This window comes from Rhipicephalus microplus, chromosome 8 (genome assembly GCF_043290135.1).
Source record: "Rhipicephalus microplus isolate Deutch F79 chromosome 8, USDA_Rmic, whole genome shotgun sequence".
Taxonomy (NCBI): domain Eukaryota; kingdom Metazoa; phylum Arthropoda; class Arachnida; order Ixodida; family Ixodidae; genus Rhipicephalus; species Rhipicephalus microplus.
In genome coordinates, this window is record NC_134707.1 from 31,618,190 (window position 1) to 31,631,275 (window position 13,086).

At 44.0% G+C, this 13,086-nt stretch overlaps 1 protein-coding gene across 5 annotated transcripts in view; it reads right to left on the reverse strand.

Annotated features, from left to right (window-relative positions):
* LOC119183586 (uncharacterized) overlaps positions 1 to 13,086 on the reverse strand; it is a 59,824-nt gene that overhangs the window by 12,734 nt on the left and 34,004 nt on the right. For all 5 annotated transcript variants that reach the window (XM_075871457.1, XM_075871460.1, XM_075871459.1 and 2 more), the window contains one exon: positions 363 to 471. In XM_075871457.1, the coding sequence (XP_075727572.1) occupies positions 363 to 471 (109 nt within the window). The remainder of the gene's footprint in view (positions 1 to 362; positions 472 to 13,086) is intronic.

Sequence of the window (13,086 nt, forward strand, 5' to 3'; positions counted from 1 at the left end):
AGTGCTCACTCGCCGTGTGCTGCTGGTTGCTGGCATCTAGTTGATTAGATTTGCATTTACAATGTCATCCCCTTTATCTAATTATTCGTTTCTTGGACCATTCCGCAGAGTGGATGTGAGCTATGTATGTAGACCACCACCACCATCACCACTATCATCATCATCATCATCATCAACAACAACAACATCATCATCATCATCATTCTAGATGGTGCGCTGTTGTGACTTGTCATGTCGCATTCATAGAACCACCAGATATACGTAACTCCAATGAACGCCTTCTCAGTTTACTAACCTTGTATTAGGCGTAAGATATCAGTTTAAGCCTTAAAATAACTACTGTATAGTTCAAGCTTACTCACGTGGTAAGTGTTGCTTTAACGGTGCTCCATATATTATAGTTGTTATACTTGTGCCTTACGAAAGCTGCACTAGTTGAATTGCTGCAAAATGTTCCATTTGTTGCAATCTCTGCATAGAAACAACAATACTTATGGCCAATGACGTGTTCTAGCGGCAGACACCCGTTCACTGCTTGTGTGGCAGTTAACAAAAACAGTAGATGAAGCTGAAGTAGTGGGTATTTATATGGTGAGTATAAATAGTGCATAAAAATGAGGATTACGAATAGATAGGCAATCTGGAACTACCATGACTTGTAGCGTATGACGCTACTCCAGGTGCTGGATAATAATGATGACACCCGTATTTCTATCTTCTTTCAGATGAAACTCAACTAAGTGATCCCCATGTATGAACTATTTCATTCAATTGGAAGTTAGTAACCGCGAGCAGTGAATTTTATGAAGCTCAAAACAAGCGCCATGCCCTCCCTGCTCAATCAATACAAAAACAAAACACGGCAGGCCTGCGCGGAAGGCACAGCACAGCCGCAGCAAAAGCGAAAAGAACGGCCTTTCATAGTCTTTTGTAAGCACTCATTGGGTAACTGCTGCAAGCATATTTAATTTGCTTGGTACCCACTAAGACGATAATAATAATAATAATAATAATAATAATAATAATAATAATAATAATAATTTAAACTTCTGGGTAGTAGGTCGGCATTTGCTAAGCTACGCTTCGTTATTCTTCTGAAAAGTGGGGTATCCGCTAAAAATTTTCAAGAAATTTTGTGCCAACTGTTCATGAAGTGGCTGACGACGATGACGAATTATGCCTGAAGTGGGTACGCGCCACAGTAAATAGATGATCAAGAAAAAGCTTTTGGAGTGGGTTGGAGCATTGGATGACCCACTCGTTACGCTATTCACAATGTAAGACACCTGGTTTTTCTTTTTCAGTTTTATAACGCTTTATTACTAATATTATCCCGATTCTTTTCTCGACGTCAAGCCTAAATATAAGGCAAGTTTGCGAAGAAGTCCCAAGCACCGGCGTGCCTCAATGGTGGAATACTGGGCTGACTCGCAGTCGATTCAGGTTCGAGCCCTACTGTGTCCTTGCAACCAAGGTTTCTTTTGAATGCGAAGCATTTCTTAGCGAGCTTTGGTGACTTTGAGCGTATCTATCTATTTATCTATCTATCTAGCCGCTTACGTTTAGGTGCTACCCGCATGGGCGCCTGTGAAAGCAGGCGTTCGGTGTGTAGCGACACCATGGACCCGAGCTAACGGGGGAGTTACGACTCCCTTCCACACTGAGCCGTGCGTAGCTCTGCCTTGTCCGGGGAAAAGGAGATTCTGGGGGTTGAGCCGACGCCGGGTGATTGGACCTTTAAGGCCCCCCCCCCCCCCCCGGCAGAGGCAACACACCCCTTTGGCCCCGGCTTCACGTAGACGGCACCCCTGGGCTGACCCACCCAGGGGAAATCGGCAGTCGCCTTTTCCTATCTCTCTCTCCCCCACACCTTCGTCTTTTCTCCTCTTTAAATCTATCCTGTCTTCTAATTTCTTCTGTTACTTCCCCAATTTCATGGGCGGCTTGGGTTAACCTTGTGCAACTAGCTAACCTTGGTCTACGCGCATTAGGTTATCGTAGCGGTGTACGGCTGGCGTCTGCATGTTTCGCGTTTTATGAATATTGTAGCGTCCCCTCGTTGGGCTCCATGGTGGATGGCCGCCATCGTTACTGAATTACATTCCTCTATCATGCATAGAAGCTTTCCACTCCTCAATGATCGTGCCGCTTCAAAGCGCGTACGCACCGAAGAATTTTCCTTTTTCAGCCGACCCAAAGAAGTATTCCCTCGTTATCATGTTGTACACAGTGAGAAGCCCAACAAAATAGCCAGAACAGTGTCCCCGTTCATAGTATCGCGGTCCCTGACAGCCACATTAGGTGATGACTACAAAGTTACAAAAATGGCTAGTGCGTTCTTCTTTTAGAACTCCGTGACAAAACACAATTTGACAAACTAAAGAACCTTGCAACATTCGGCGACATTCCCATCAGCGTAACACCTCATCGATCCATGAACTCTGCACGTGGAGTTGTTTGTGACACAGACCTCCTTGACCGTAAGGAGGGCTGGGAAGAACAGAATGTGACCAATGTGAAGCGAATCGTCATCCGAAGGAACAATCAGGAAACCCCTACAAAACACTTGGTACTGACCTTTGCCACCAGTGAACTGGTGGCAAAGGTCAGTACATTACACACTGAACACATTATTACACTGAAGATTCGCGAAAATATCTCCTTCAAGGAAGCACGCCGAAGGTGTTCGGCTTTTGACGGCACAACTTACGCTGATGCGGCGCGTCAGGTGGATGCGTCGCATCACCCTCCGCCACTACCTAGGCCCACGCAAAGTGAGCCATCGGGTGTGGTGGCCGCCCCCATGGTGGAAGCAGCCAAGCCTGCTCCACCTACCAAGCCAGACCCCGGCCGACTCCAGGGTCGTCGGGTCGACCGACCCCGTCTCACCAGGCGAGGTCACAAATACGCAACAGCAGCTTGCGTACGCGGGCGTCCAGTGCTTCACGTGAGGCAATGGACACAAACACGGTACCTCAGGTGCCAAAATTCAGCGTGGCTCCCTAGAGCGCGCTAAAAAAACCAAGGAACCAATAACAGGGCCCGAAGACGGCCCTGCTACTTAAGTTACAACTTCCCACTTGAACAGCCACTTCATTTCCGTACACACAGCACCACTTTCCATCAAATATGGAAACACAGATTGTACAATGGAATGTCAGAGGCCTTCTTACAAACCTCGACGATGTCCAAAAACTTCTACACATTCACTCACCATCACCAAAAGTGCTGTGTGTACAGGAAACACACTTAAAATCTAAACACACCAACTTTCTATGCAGTTGCATTATTTTCCGAAAGGACCGTGATGATGCCGTGGCATCATCTGGAGGTGTAGCTGTTAAGCAAGGTTTAGCATGGTTTAGCATGGTTTAAGTTAAGCAAGGTTTAGCATGTAAACACTTGAACCTCCAAACGTCTCTTGAGGCAGTGGCTGTTCGAGTGGTGCTTGTAAGCAAACTCGTCACCATTTGTTCTATTTACATACCTCCACATTTTCAACTACACAAACATGAATTCCAGTCCTTGATAGATGAACTTCCCGAACCCTATCTTATTCTAGGGGACTTTAGTGCACATAACAGGCTATAAGGCGACTCTCGTTGTGATGCCCGAGGTCGACTGATTGAACAGTTTCTTCTCTCTTCAAGCGCGTGTCTCCTGAATCGAAAAGAACAAACCTATTATAACTTCGCTAACAATACCTATTCCTCCATAGACCTAAGCATAGTATCTCCATCGCTTGTGCCTCTACTTCACTGGAAAGTCATCACTAATCCCTACGGAAGTGACCATTTTCCCGTAGTTTTGAGCACACCTACATCAACAGAATGCCCGCCCCAGGTTCCGAAATGGCTATTAAGCAAAGCCAACTGGGAACAGTTCTATACCATCACTCATTTAAAATATGCACTTTAAGCATTGATGCGGCTGTCGACTACTTTACAGCATCTCTGATTGATGCAGCAACAAAAAGCATACCACAAACGAATGGACACCCTGGAAAACGACGTGTGCCATCGTGGAACTCAAAGTGCCGAAATGCACGTAGGCAGCAAAACAAAGCATGGAGGTTGCTTCGGAACTCACCGACAGCCGAAAATCTTGCCACTTTTAAGAAAATGAAGTCTCAGGCCAGGAGAACGCATCGGCAGGCCAGAAGAGAAAGCTGGCACAAGTTTTTATTGGGGAATAATTCATATACCTAAGAGGCTAAAGCCTGGAACATTGTGGGTAGAGTAGCAGGAAGACAAGTGCATTCACTCCCACTCGTAAACACACAGGAAGACAGCCTCGAAGATCAGGCGAACTTCCTCGGTGCACACTTCAAGCAGGTCTCTAGCTCGTCACATTATACTGAAGCTTTTCAAAGGCATAAAGCAAAAATAGAAAAGCAGAAACTGGATTACAAGTGTACAAAATACGAGGCATACAACCAACGTTTCAACTTAGCTGAGCTACAAGCAACACTAAACTCCTGCAGTAATTCTGCCCCAGGCCACGACCATGTCATGTATGAAATGTTGAAAAACCTGCCATTTGAAACGCAAAAAACATTACTCTCCCTATACAATGCTATCTGGCTTTCTGGCTCCATACCTACTTCCTGGAAAGTGGCCATTGTTATCCCTATTTTGAAACAGGGCAAGGACCCTTCCTCAGTTTCAAGTTATAGGCCAATTGCACTAACCAGCTGCCTTTGTAAACTTTTTGAAAAAATGATAAACCACCGACTTTTATATTTCCTTGAAACACACAATCTGCTTGACCAATACCAATGTGGGTTTCGAGAGGGTAGATCCACCACCGCCCATCTGGTGCGTATCGAGGCACATATTCGAGACGCTTTCGTCCACAAACAATACTTTCTTTCTGTGTTTCTCGATATCGAAGAGGCTTACGACACAACATGGCTTTTTGGCATATTAAGAAACTTGTCTCACCTGGATGTGCGCGGTGGAATGCTTTCCATAATCGAGAGTTACTTGTACAATCGGACATTCCGTGTGCGCGTGGGAAGTGTTCTCTCCCAAACATTTGTTCAAGAAACGGGAGTACCGCAAGGTGGTGTACTTTGTCGTACACTTTTTATTATAAAAATGAATTCCTTGCACCTGTCCATCCCCCGCAATATGTTCTATTGTACATATGTCGATGACGTCCAGTTGGCTTTAAGTCATGCAATTTGGCAATGTGTGAACGGCAGGTTCAGCTAGCTTTGGACGAGGTCTCTAAATAGGCAGAAGAAAATGGCTTCCGACTGCACCAACAAAAAAGCACATGTGTCTTGTTCTCCCGAAAGAGAGGTATACACTCAGAACCTGACATTCAATTGAATGGTCAACGTCTGTCTGTTAATGCCGAGCATAAATTCTTAGGACTAATTTTGGACCACAAGCTGACCTTCATACCGCAAATTAAGTATCTAAAAACAAAATGTATAAAAGCCATGAGCGTTCTGAAGGTGTTGTCACGTACTACGTGGGGTAGTGACAGGCAATGTCTCATGAATTTGTATAGGAGCCTCATTCGCACACGCTTAGATTATGGGGCCGTTGTTTATCAGTCTGCGACTCAAAGTGCTTTGATGATGCTGGATCCCGTGCACCATTTGGGCATCCGCCTTTCTACAGGTGCTTTTCGCACCAGCCTTGTAGAAAGCCTTTACGTTGAGTCAAATGAATGATCGCTTCATCTACAAAGAACTTACATGTCCTTTGTATATTTTCTTAAGGTGAAAGCAGACAAGAAGCACCCCTCATACTCCACTATTAATGATTTGTCGAGCTCTATTCTGTTTCAAAACAGGCCTTCGATGAGGCAGCCCTTCTCAGTTCACCTGAAGGGCCTAGCTGAGGAAACTGGAGTGTCACTCGAACACAGTTTAATGGCTCCTGCAGTATACCCGCCACCGTGGCAGTGGCAGATTATAGACTGCGATGTGTCTTTCCTAGAAGTTACAAAACATGCACCTATTGCCCATATCCGAAACTACTTCCTGGAACTTCAACGCAAATACACACGTCCTGAGTTCTTTACAGATGCCTCCAAGTCTAACTCCTCTGTGTCCTACGCTGCTGTCGGCCCATCCTTTTCGGATGCTGGCCCTCTACATCCAGGCACAAGTATCTTCACAGCGGAAGCTTACGCGATACTTGTGGCGGCTAAACACATAAAGCAATCACAAATACAAAAAGCAGTAATTTATACGGACTCCCTCAGTGTGGTTACGGCTCTGCTCAATCTTAAAAAACAAAAAAAAAAACCCGTCGTCGTCTCACTTTAGTCTATTTTATGCACACTCTACACACTCAAACAACATGTTGTAGTGTGCTGGGTGCCAGGGCACCGTGAGAGCCAAGGCAACGTGATGGCGGATCAGCTTGCTGCATCCGTCCACGAAACCAGTTCCACTACACCCTAATCGATCCCGCCCCTTGATCTTAAGCCGTCTCTCAAACGAAAGCTCAGGGACTACTGGCAGAGCAAGTGGGATAGACACACACAAAACAAGCTACACGTTATCAAGCCACACCTTGGCCATTGGTCACCAGTATCAAAATCACGTCTAACAGAGGTAACACTAACAAGGCCCAGGATAGGACACACATACACGACACACACATATCTTTTGTCCGGTGGCGATCCACCATTGTGTGACAGATGTGGTGAATGATTAACGGTCCTACATATGTTAATCTAGTGCAAAGAGTTAGAAACTTTAAGAAAACAACATTTTCCATCACCCTACCGACAACATATACCTTTACACCCTGCAATGTTCGTTGGTAGGGAACCGCGTTTTAGTAAAAAATCATTGTTAGCGTTTTTAAAAGAAGTTGGTAGTTTTCATATCATGTACCCGGGCATTCCGTAGCACGACCTCTGCAGAGAGGTTTTTGCTGCGGTGGCTACACAATAAAGTACTTGCCTGGCAGCCCTTGGACACAAGGGCGCTGATCAGGCACTTGTGCTAGTGCCAAATATTTTTACACGTTTCTATTATCAAAGCCTTTGTCACCCTTTTTACTATGCATATCACGTCACTGTCATGTTTTTAATATTTATGTTTTTACCCGCATTATCGCGAGAAAGTTTAAGGCCCCTATACAGCTACGCAACATATCATTGTCCACATCTCTATACTAATTGAAATGGCGCTCTTCGGCCATCAATCGGCCCTTGCGCCTTAAAGCACCACACATCATCATCATCATCATCAACGTTTAGGTGCTCTCGTGGTTACCCCGTTTACTTGGCGTGAACCAAAATTAGCATGAGAGAGTAAGATGGTTTGACGAATACGACGCGCTTGTCAAGACATGAATATTGTCACTATCCCGTCGCGTACGTCGTCAAACACTTCCCGTCCGACAGTGGCATATACCCGCGGGCCGGTATGTGCCGCTGGTATGCGGGTAGGTGCCACAGGTGATAAACACTTTGTATCTTCCCAGGAACGATGAGAACACACATGGACGATTTCAACGCGCGAGCGTTAAGAAATACCAGAAGTCGGTATCGTTGCTCCGATGAGTCCCAGCTGGAATCGAACCCAAGTATTCTGGGTGCCAATGAAGCATTTTACCGCCGAGCTACGCCAGGTTTTGGAACTACTTTTCAAATAGACGCTAATCTTCGTGAAACGTTAATAGTGGCTGCAGTGCTGCCTCTACATCTCATATGTACTATTTTGATACAGCCGTCACGTCGGGTTAACGTCAGATGGGGTTAGTTTTCATTCGCTGAAGCTGATTTATGTAGCAGTGTCCGGGGCCAGCATCTTCGCAAGCATCAACTCTTCATATCAGCGTCTGGTGTTGCTAATGAGCATGTTGCAGTTGATCTCGTTGTGCAAGTGAACATCTTCAACTCTTAAACATACGTCTGTGCGTGAAACATTTGTACATATATTTAGCGTCATTTCATGACGTATCGCTCAATAAAAAATTGCAACATGGTCACCTTTCCTCCGCATGCTTCGCATAATATGGATTCCCAGGAAAGTAGGATCTACGGAATTTTTTTTCTCCTTCCGTGCGAAGTGGTTACGGACACCGGTGGCGGTGGCGGACCATTACGGCACCGCGCATGACCAGAGCTGTGATCTCATAACCACTCTCGCTGTAGAAGTTATGGCTACATGTCTGAGTGCATCGTGCTAAAATCATGAGTCAGAAAGAAAATATCAATCTACGTGAACTTTTAAAGCAATAGAAATGTACGCAAATATTAGCAGCAACAAAAGCATTTATAATAAACCAACTATTTTTAGGATAGATTTGCGCGTCAACCAATGTGTATGACTTGTCAATTGCCGGCAACTTCTTTGATTTCTCGGAAGCCTTTAGGAAGACGCGTTTTTTAGCAACGCTTCGTTTTAGCAACGCTTCGTACAGTGGAAATTCCTAAGGCTGCATGCCAGTTGGGAACTCGCGATATTTCACAGCCGTGTGTCTTCTGGCATATGAGCCACAGAGTGACGCATAACGCCTTCACGGCATCACATTGAAAGAACGGCTGGCTTACACCAAAGCTGCCGCTAATGCCCCCACCAAATAGTCCCTGATAATTAGAGGTAAAACAAATCAAACTCGCTTACACAAATGGTCAGACGAAAACGTACAAGAATAAGCATTAGAAGAGTGAAACTTTGGGCTAGTTGGTATTGCATGATGACATGAGCGCTTGTCTGTGTCCCTTCTTTAGTTTTCCCGTCTTGTGTTCGCGCTGTACGTTCTTCATCAAGAATAAGCAATTGAACAAACATGAATATCGAAGTAAGCTCATTCTAGTTTCAGCAGGCCTCTGCCTTGTGTGCAAAACAATTCAAACAGGGGCGTCCTCAGCAAAATGAGCGGCCGCAACTGTTAACTAATAGGACGTGCACTCGCCCATTGACAGGCCGTGACGCAGGATGCAGCGCGTTTTGTGCGCTTTTGTAACTAGTAATTACGTCCGAATAGTGTCGCAGCTAATTTGAGCCCAGGGTAAAAAGAGCCGTAAACAGCCATGGATGTGCGAAAAGCCACAGCCAAAATTTTCCCTAGTCGAATTTATACAAAACTTACCCACAAAATTGAATATACGTTGCAGGAACATTTATGAACTAAAATTTCTGAAAGTTCTACATCTGTTACTGCATAACGAATCATTTTATGCACGGTAACAGTGCACTTTTCACCAAATGGCTCTCCTCGCGTCTTGTCTGGCTATTCCTAAAAGGACTAGAAGTTATTACAGTAAAATAGTTTACTGATTGATAACTGGGCACAATATCTCCGTTAGTGCATTGACTCATAAATTTAGGCCACTTTCAATAAAACGTCTTTGCATCTCTCATAATAATACTGTGGTTTCGGGACGTAAACCCCACAACTCAATCTAAAACGTCTTTTGTGATGACGAATCCAGAGTGGCTGTAAGTATTAGGTTAAAAAAGCTGTCTCTTAGGAATGTATTTTTCGAATAAATAAGGACTTATTGTTGGGCTGGTTACTGCGACATCCCAAACAGGACCATCATCATCGTCATCCATCTGACTAAACCCGTTGCAGGGTAAATGCCTCTCCCATGAACCGCTAACCAACCCGGTCTTTTGCATTCGGTGGTCACGTTATACCTGAAAAGTTTCTAATCTCCAATCTCATCGGCCCACCTCACTTTCTGTCTCCCTTTCATGTGTTTGTCTTTACTGGGAATCAAGTCAGTTACCCTCAATGACCAGCGGTTATCCTACCTACGCGCTACATGCCTGGCCCATGTACATTTCTTCTTCTTGATTTCAACTGTGATATCCTTAACCCCGGTTTGTTACCTGATCCACTCTGCTCTCGTCCTGTATCTTAAGGTCACACCTATCATTTTCCTTTACATCGCTCGCTGCGTCGTCCTTAATTTAAGCTGAACACTCTTTGTAAGCCTCCAAGTTTCTGCTCCCTAGCTAAGTACCGGCAACACAAGATGCAGTTCTTATATACCTTCGTCTTGAAGGTTAGTAATAGATTACTATTCGTAATTTGAGAATGCTTGCCGAATGTCATCCACCCAATCCCCATTCTGGTTATTTCACTCTCATGGTCCGGCACCTTAGCTACAACCTTTCCTAAGTAGACATCATCTTTTGCAGAGTGCACAACGCCTTCCAGCGTCTCTTCGCCTATAGTAAAGCGCTGTTTTCTGCTGAGATGGTTGCATATTATTTACGTTTTGTGCATAATCATTTTGAGACTGCTTGTTTTGCTTGCCGTGTCCAGCTCAGTAATCATCAGCTGTGATTCGTCCCATGAGTTTACTGATCAAGGCATTTCCATCCGTGAATCGCAGGTTACTAAGATACCTTTTATTAACATTTATTGCTAATCTTACTCCATGTAGAGCCCCGAAAAGTCTTGTAAACAGGCAGTGAATAGCATTGAAGTGATCGTGTTTCCCGGTCTTACACCCCTCTTCGTTTGGATTGTATACTTTTTTTAAGGAGAGCTATGGCCTGCGTGGCTCTGCTGTATAGTTCTATTATGTTGATGTAGGGAGTCCTTGATGCCCTGATTCCGTAGTGCCTGCATCACTGCTGATGTCTCGACTGATTCAAATGCCTTTTCGTAATTCATGAAGACAATGCATAGAGGTTGGATTATTCTGAGCATTTCTCTATCATCTACTACATAATACGCATATGGTGTATTGTTTAGCAGGCTGCACAAAATCATGCTTGGTCCTTTGGTTGATTGAACTCTAATGATAGCCTCATCTTAATAGCTACTCTTCTTGTAAATATTTCGTAGAAAACGTACAGCAAGCTGATAGGTCTGCAATTTTTATAGCCATTGACGTCTATTTTGATATAAAATAAAATTTTAACGGTGTTCTTCCCAAATTCTTGTACTCTTGCCGTCAAGAGACACTTCATTATTAAAATGGCCAGTTTTTTAACACTATTTCTCCACCATTTTCACCGTCTACTATACTCTAATAAAAGCTCGCCAATACTTTCCACGAGCCATACTTGGTACACTTTACTTTTCATTGTGCCACTGTTGTATGAGAGACTGCTCAGAAGTGCGGGGTGTTACGTGTAAGAGTTGTCTAAAAACTATTGAACGAATTCGAAGCGTACAGTGAAAATCACAAGCCAAGGTGAACAAGTAAGTAATATTTTTTTAATCAAACGTGTTTTCATGGCTGCAATGTTGCGCGACAAGGAAATTGCTGTGTCTATAAATTACACAATTAAAAAAATCCACATTTGCCTGCTCATATTTTCCTAATTCCTATTCGCAATACGCAACGTGTTTCTAATGGGAAATTCAATCTGCCTGAATGCTACAATACTTAGGAAAAAACACTGATAGAATTCAATTTAACAAAATATGGAACGCTATTTCTCTTGTGATTTAAACCGCACGCAATCTCGGCCTAGCATGCAAGTCATTTTTTTTTTATCGAGACAAGATATGTAAGCCCGTGTGCATGACTGTTTCATTCAATTTCCATTGTGTTCTTTCGTTTCTCTAATGAGTGCTATGCACAGGAAGCTAGTGGTAACCTCATAAGTTTTCAATTTCGCTAGAAGAAATACATACGTGTATATCCTGTATTTATCATCACTTCTGTTTTTCCCTTCAAAGCTGACCTGTACATTCTGTGTGCATATTGTATTGACGAGCCACTAGCCTTTTGAGACTATCAGTTCGAGCATTTCCCGTATTTTCATACTTTTCACAAAAAATTCCTTGATGCTGATTGATTGACACATTGGAGCTGCGGGATCCGGCGTATTTCTCTCGAGTCGGCAATGCAACAACTGTCTTGAAAAACTCTCATGAGCAAAATATGCCACCACTCACAAGCACTACTGAAAGACGGTACCAAATGAAGGCATCAACATAACTTCCCAGAGGATACCTTCGCATGTTGGTGACAGCGGTAATGAAAGGGCAGATGTCTTAGCCAACAAAGCACTTTCAAGACAAACGAAAATCAGAGCGCCTATATACCAACAGCTACCCAAGCAGACCATCCGATGCCATTTAAACTCTCTATGGAACTCGCTTCATCGGCCTTGTGTTACGAGAGAAGTTAGTGGAGCCGAGTCAACTCTTCTATTCAGAATAAGAATACGATCGGCCTACACTCCTGTACGTTTACTTAAAATCGGTGGCACTCAGCCTCACTGTGCACTGAATGCAATGAAGTCGTTGGTATTGAGCACCATCTACGGTCGTGCATGCGTTTTTGCCGTGAAAGAGGTACATTGAATGACACGCAGTATGAAGGGATGAGGATTCCCCCATTGACTGGAAAATTTTGTTTCCGACGTTCCGGCAGATGTGCGGTAGATGTAAAAGGAAGTGACCAACATACTCTTCAGTTTTCTACTGGAGGCAGGATTAAGGAATGTATAGTGAGCTGAACTACATGAAAAGACTCACTCAGGTGGAGCAATTACCGGCCAGGTCTGCCTGAATAACCTCGCCCGGGGCAACTTCACCACCACCACCCACTTTTTTAACGTTTCCTTTAGTTTAAAGTTGACTTTCGAATAAGGACACAACCTTGTAAGTCCTGACAAGCCGTTTTCTACAGCACGTGCCTATGACAATCAAATATTGACGCCTTATAGCAAAAGTTGTTATTGCTGTATACTCTGCGTTTCGCAACGTTGTAAAATAACCTAAGTTCAATTTTATGAGACATTTTAGTGAGAGGCTTGCCTTCTTTGTACTGTGCCACAGTTGCTTTTTAAACCATGGAAAAGTATACCACCTGTACAAAACAAAGGAAGTGCATTTAGGTCTCAGCAAAGAAAAATGCCTGGGAAGTTGCACTTGTATTTTTATATGTGGAGTGCGTACATGTAGGTTGTATGACTTAGCAGCATTATGGAAATGGAGACAATTCTAGCATAAGTCGAGACACAGAAATGAAGAACTGAACTTCTCCCTCTTTTTCACTGCTTGCTTGATTTCATCGTTCTGCTTATGACCGAAGTGCTAGCAGGTATGGTATCCCACAGAGAATGGTGCACTTTAAGAGAGACACTTCTCCGATAACTTATATTTGCAGGGGTTCCCCTTTTGTAAAACA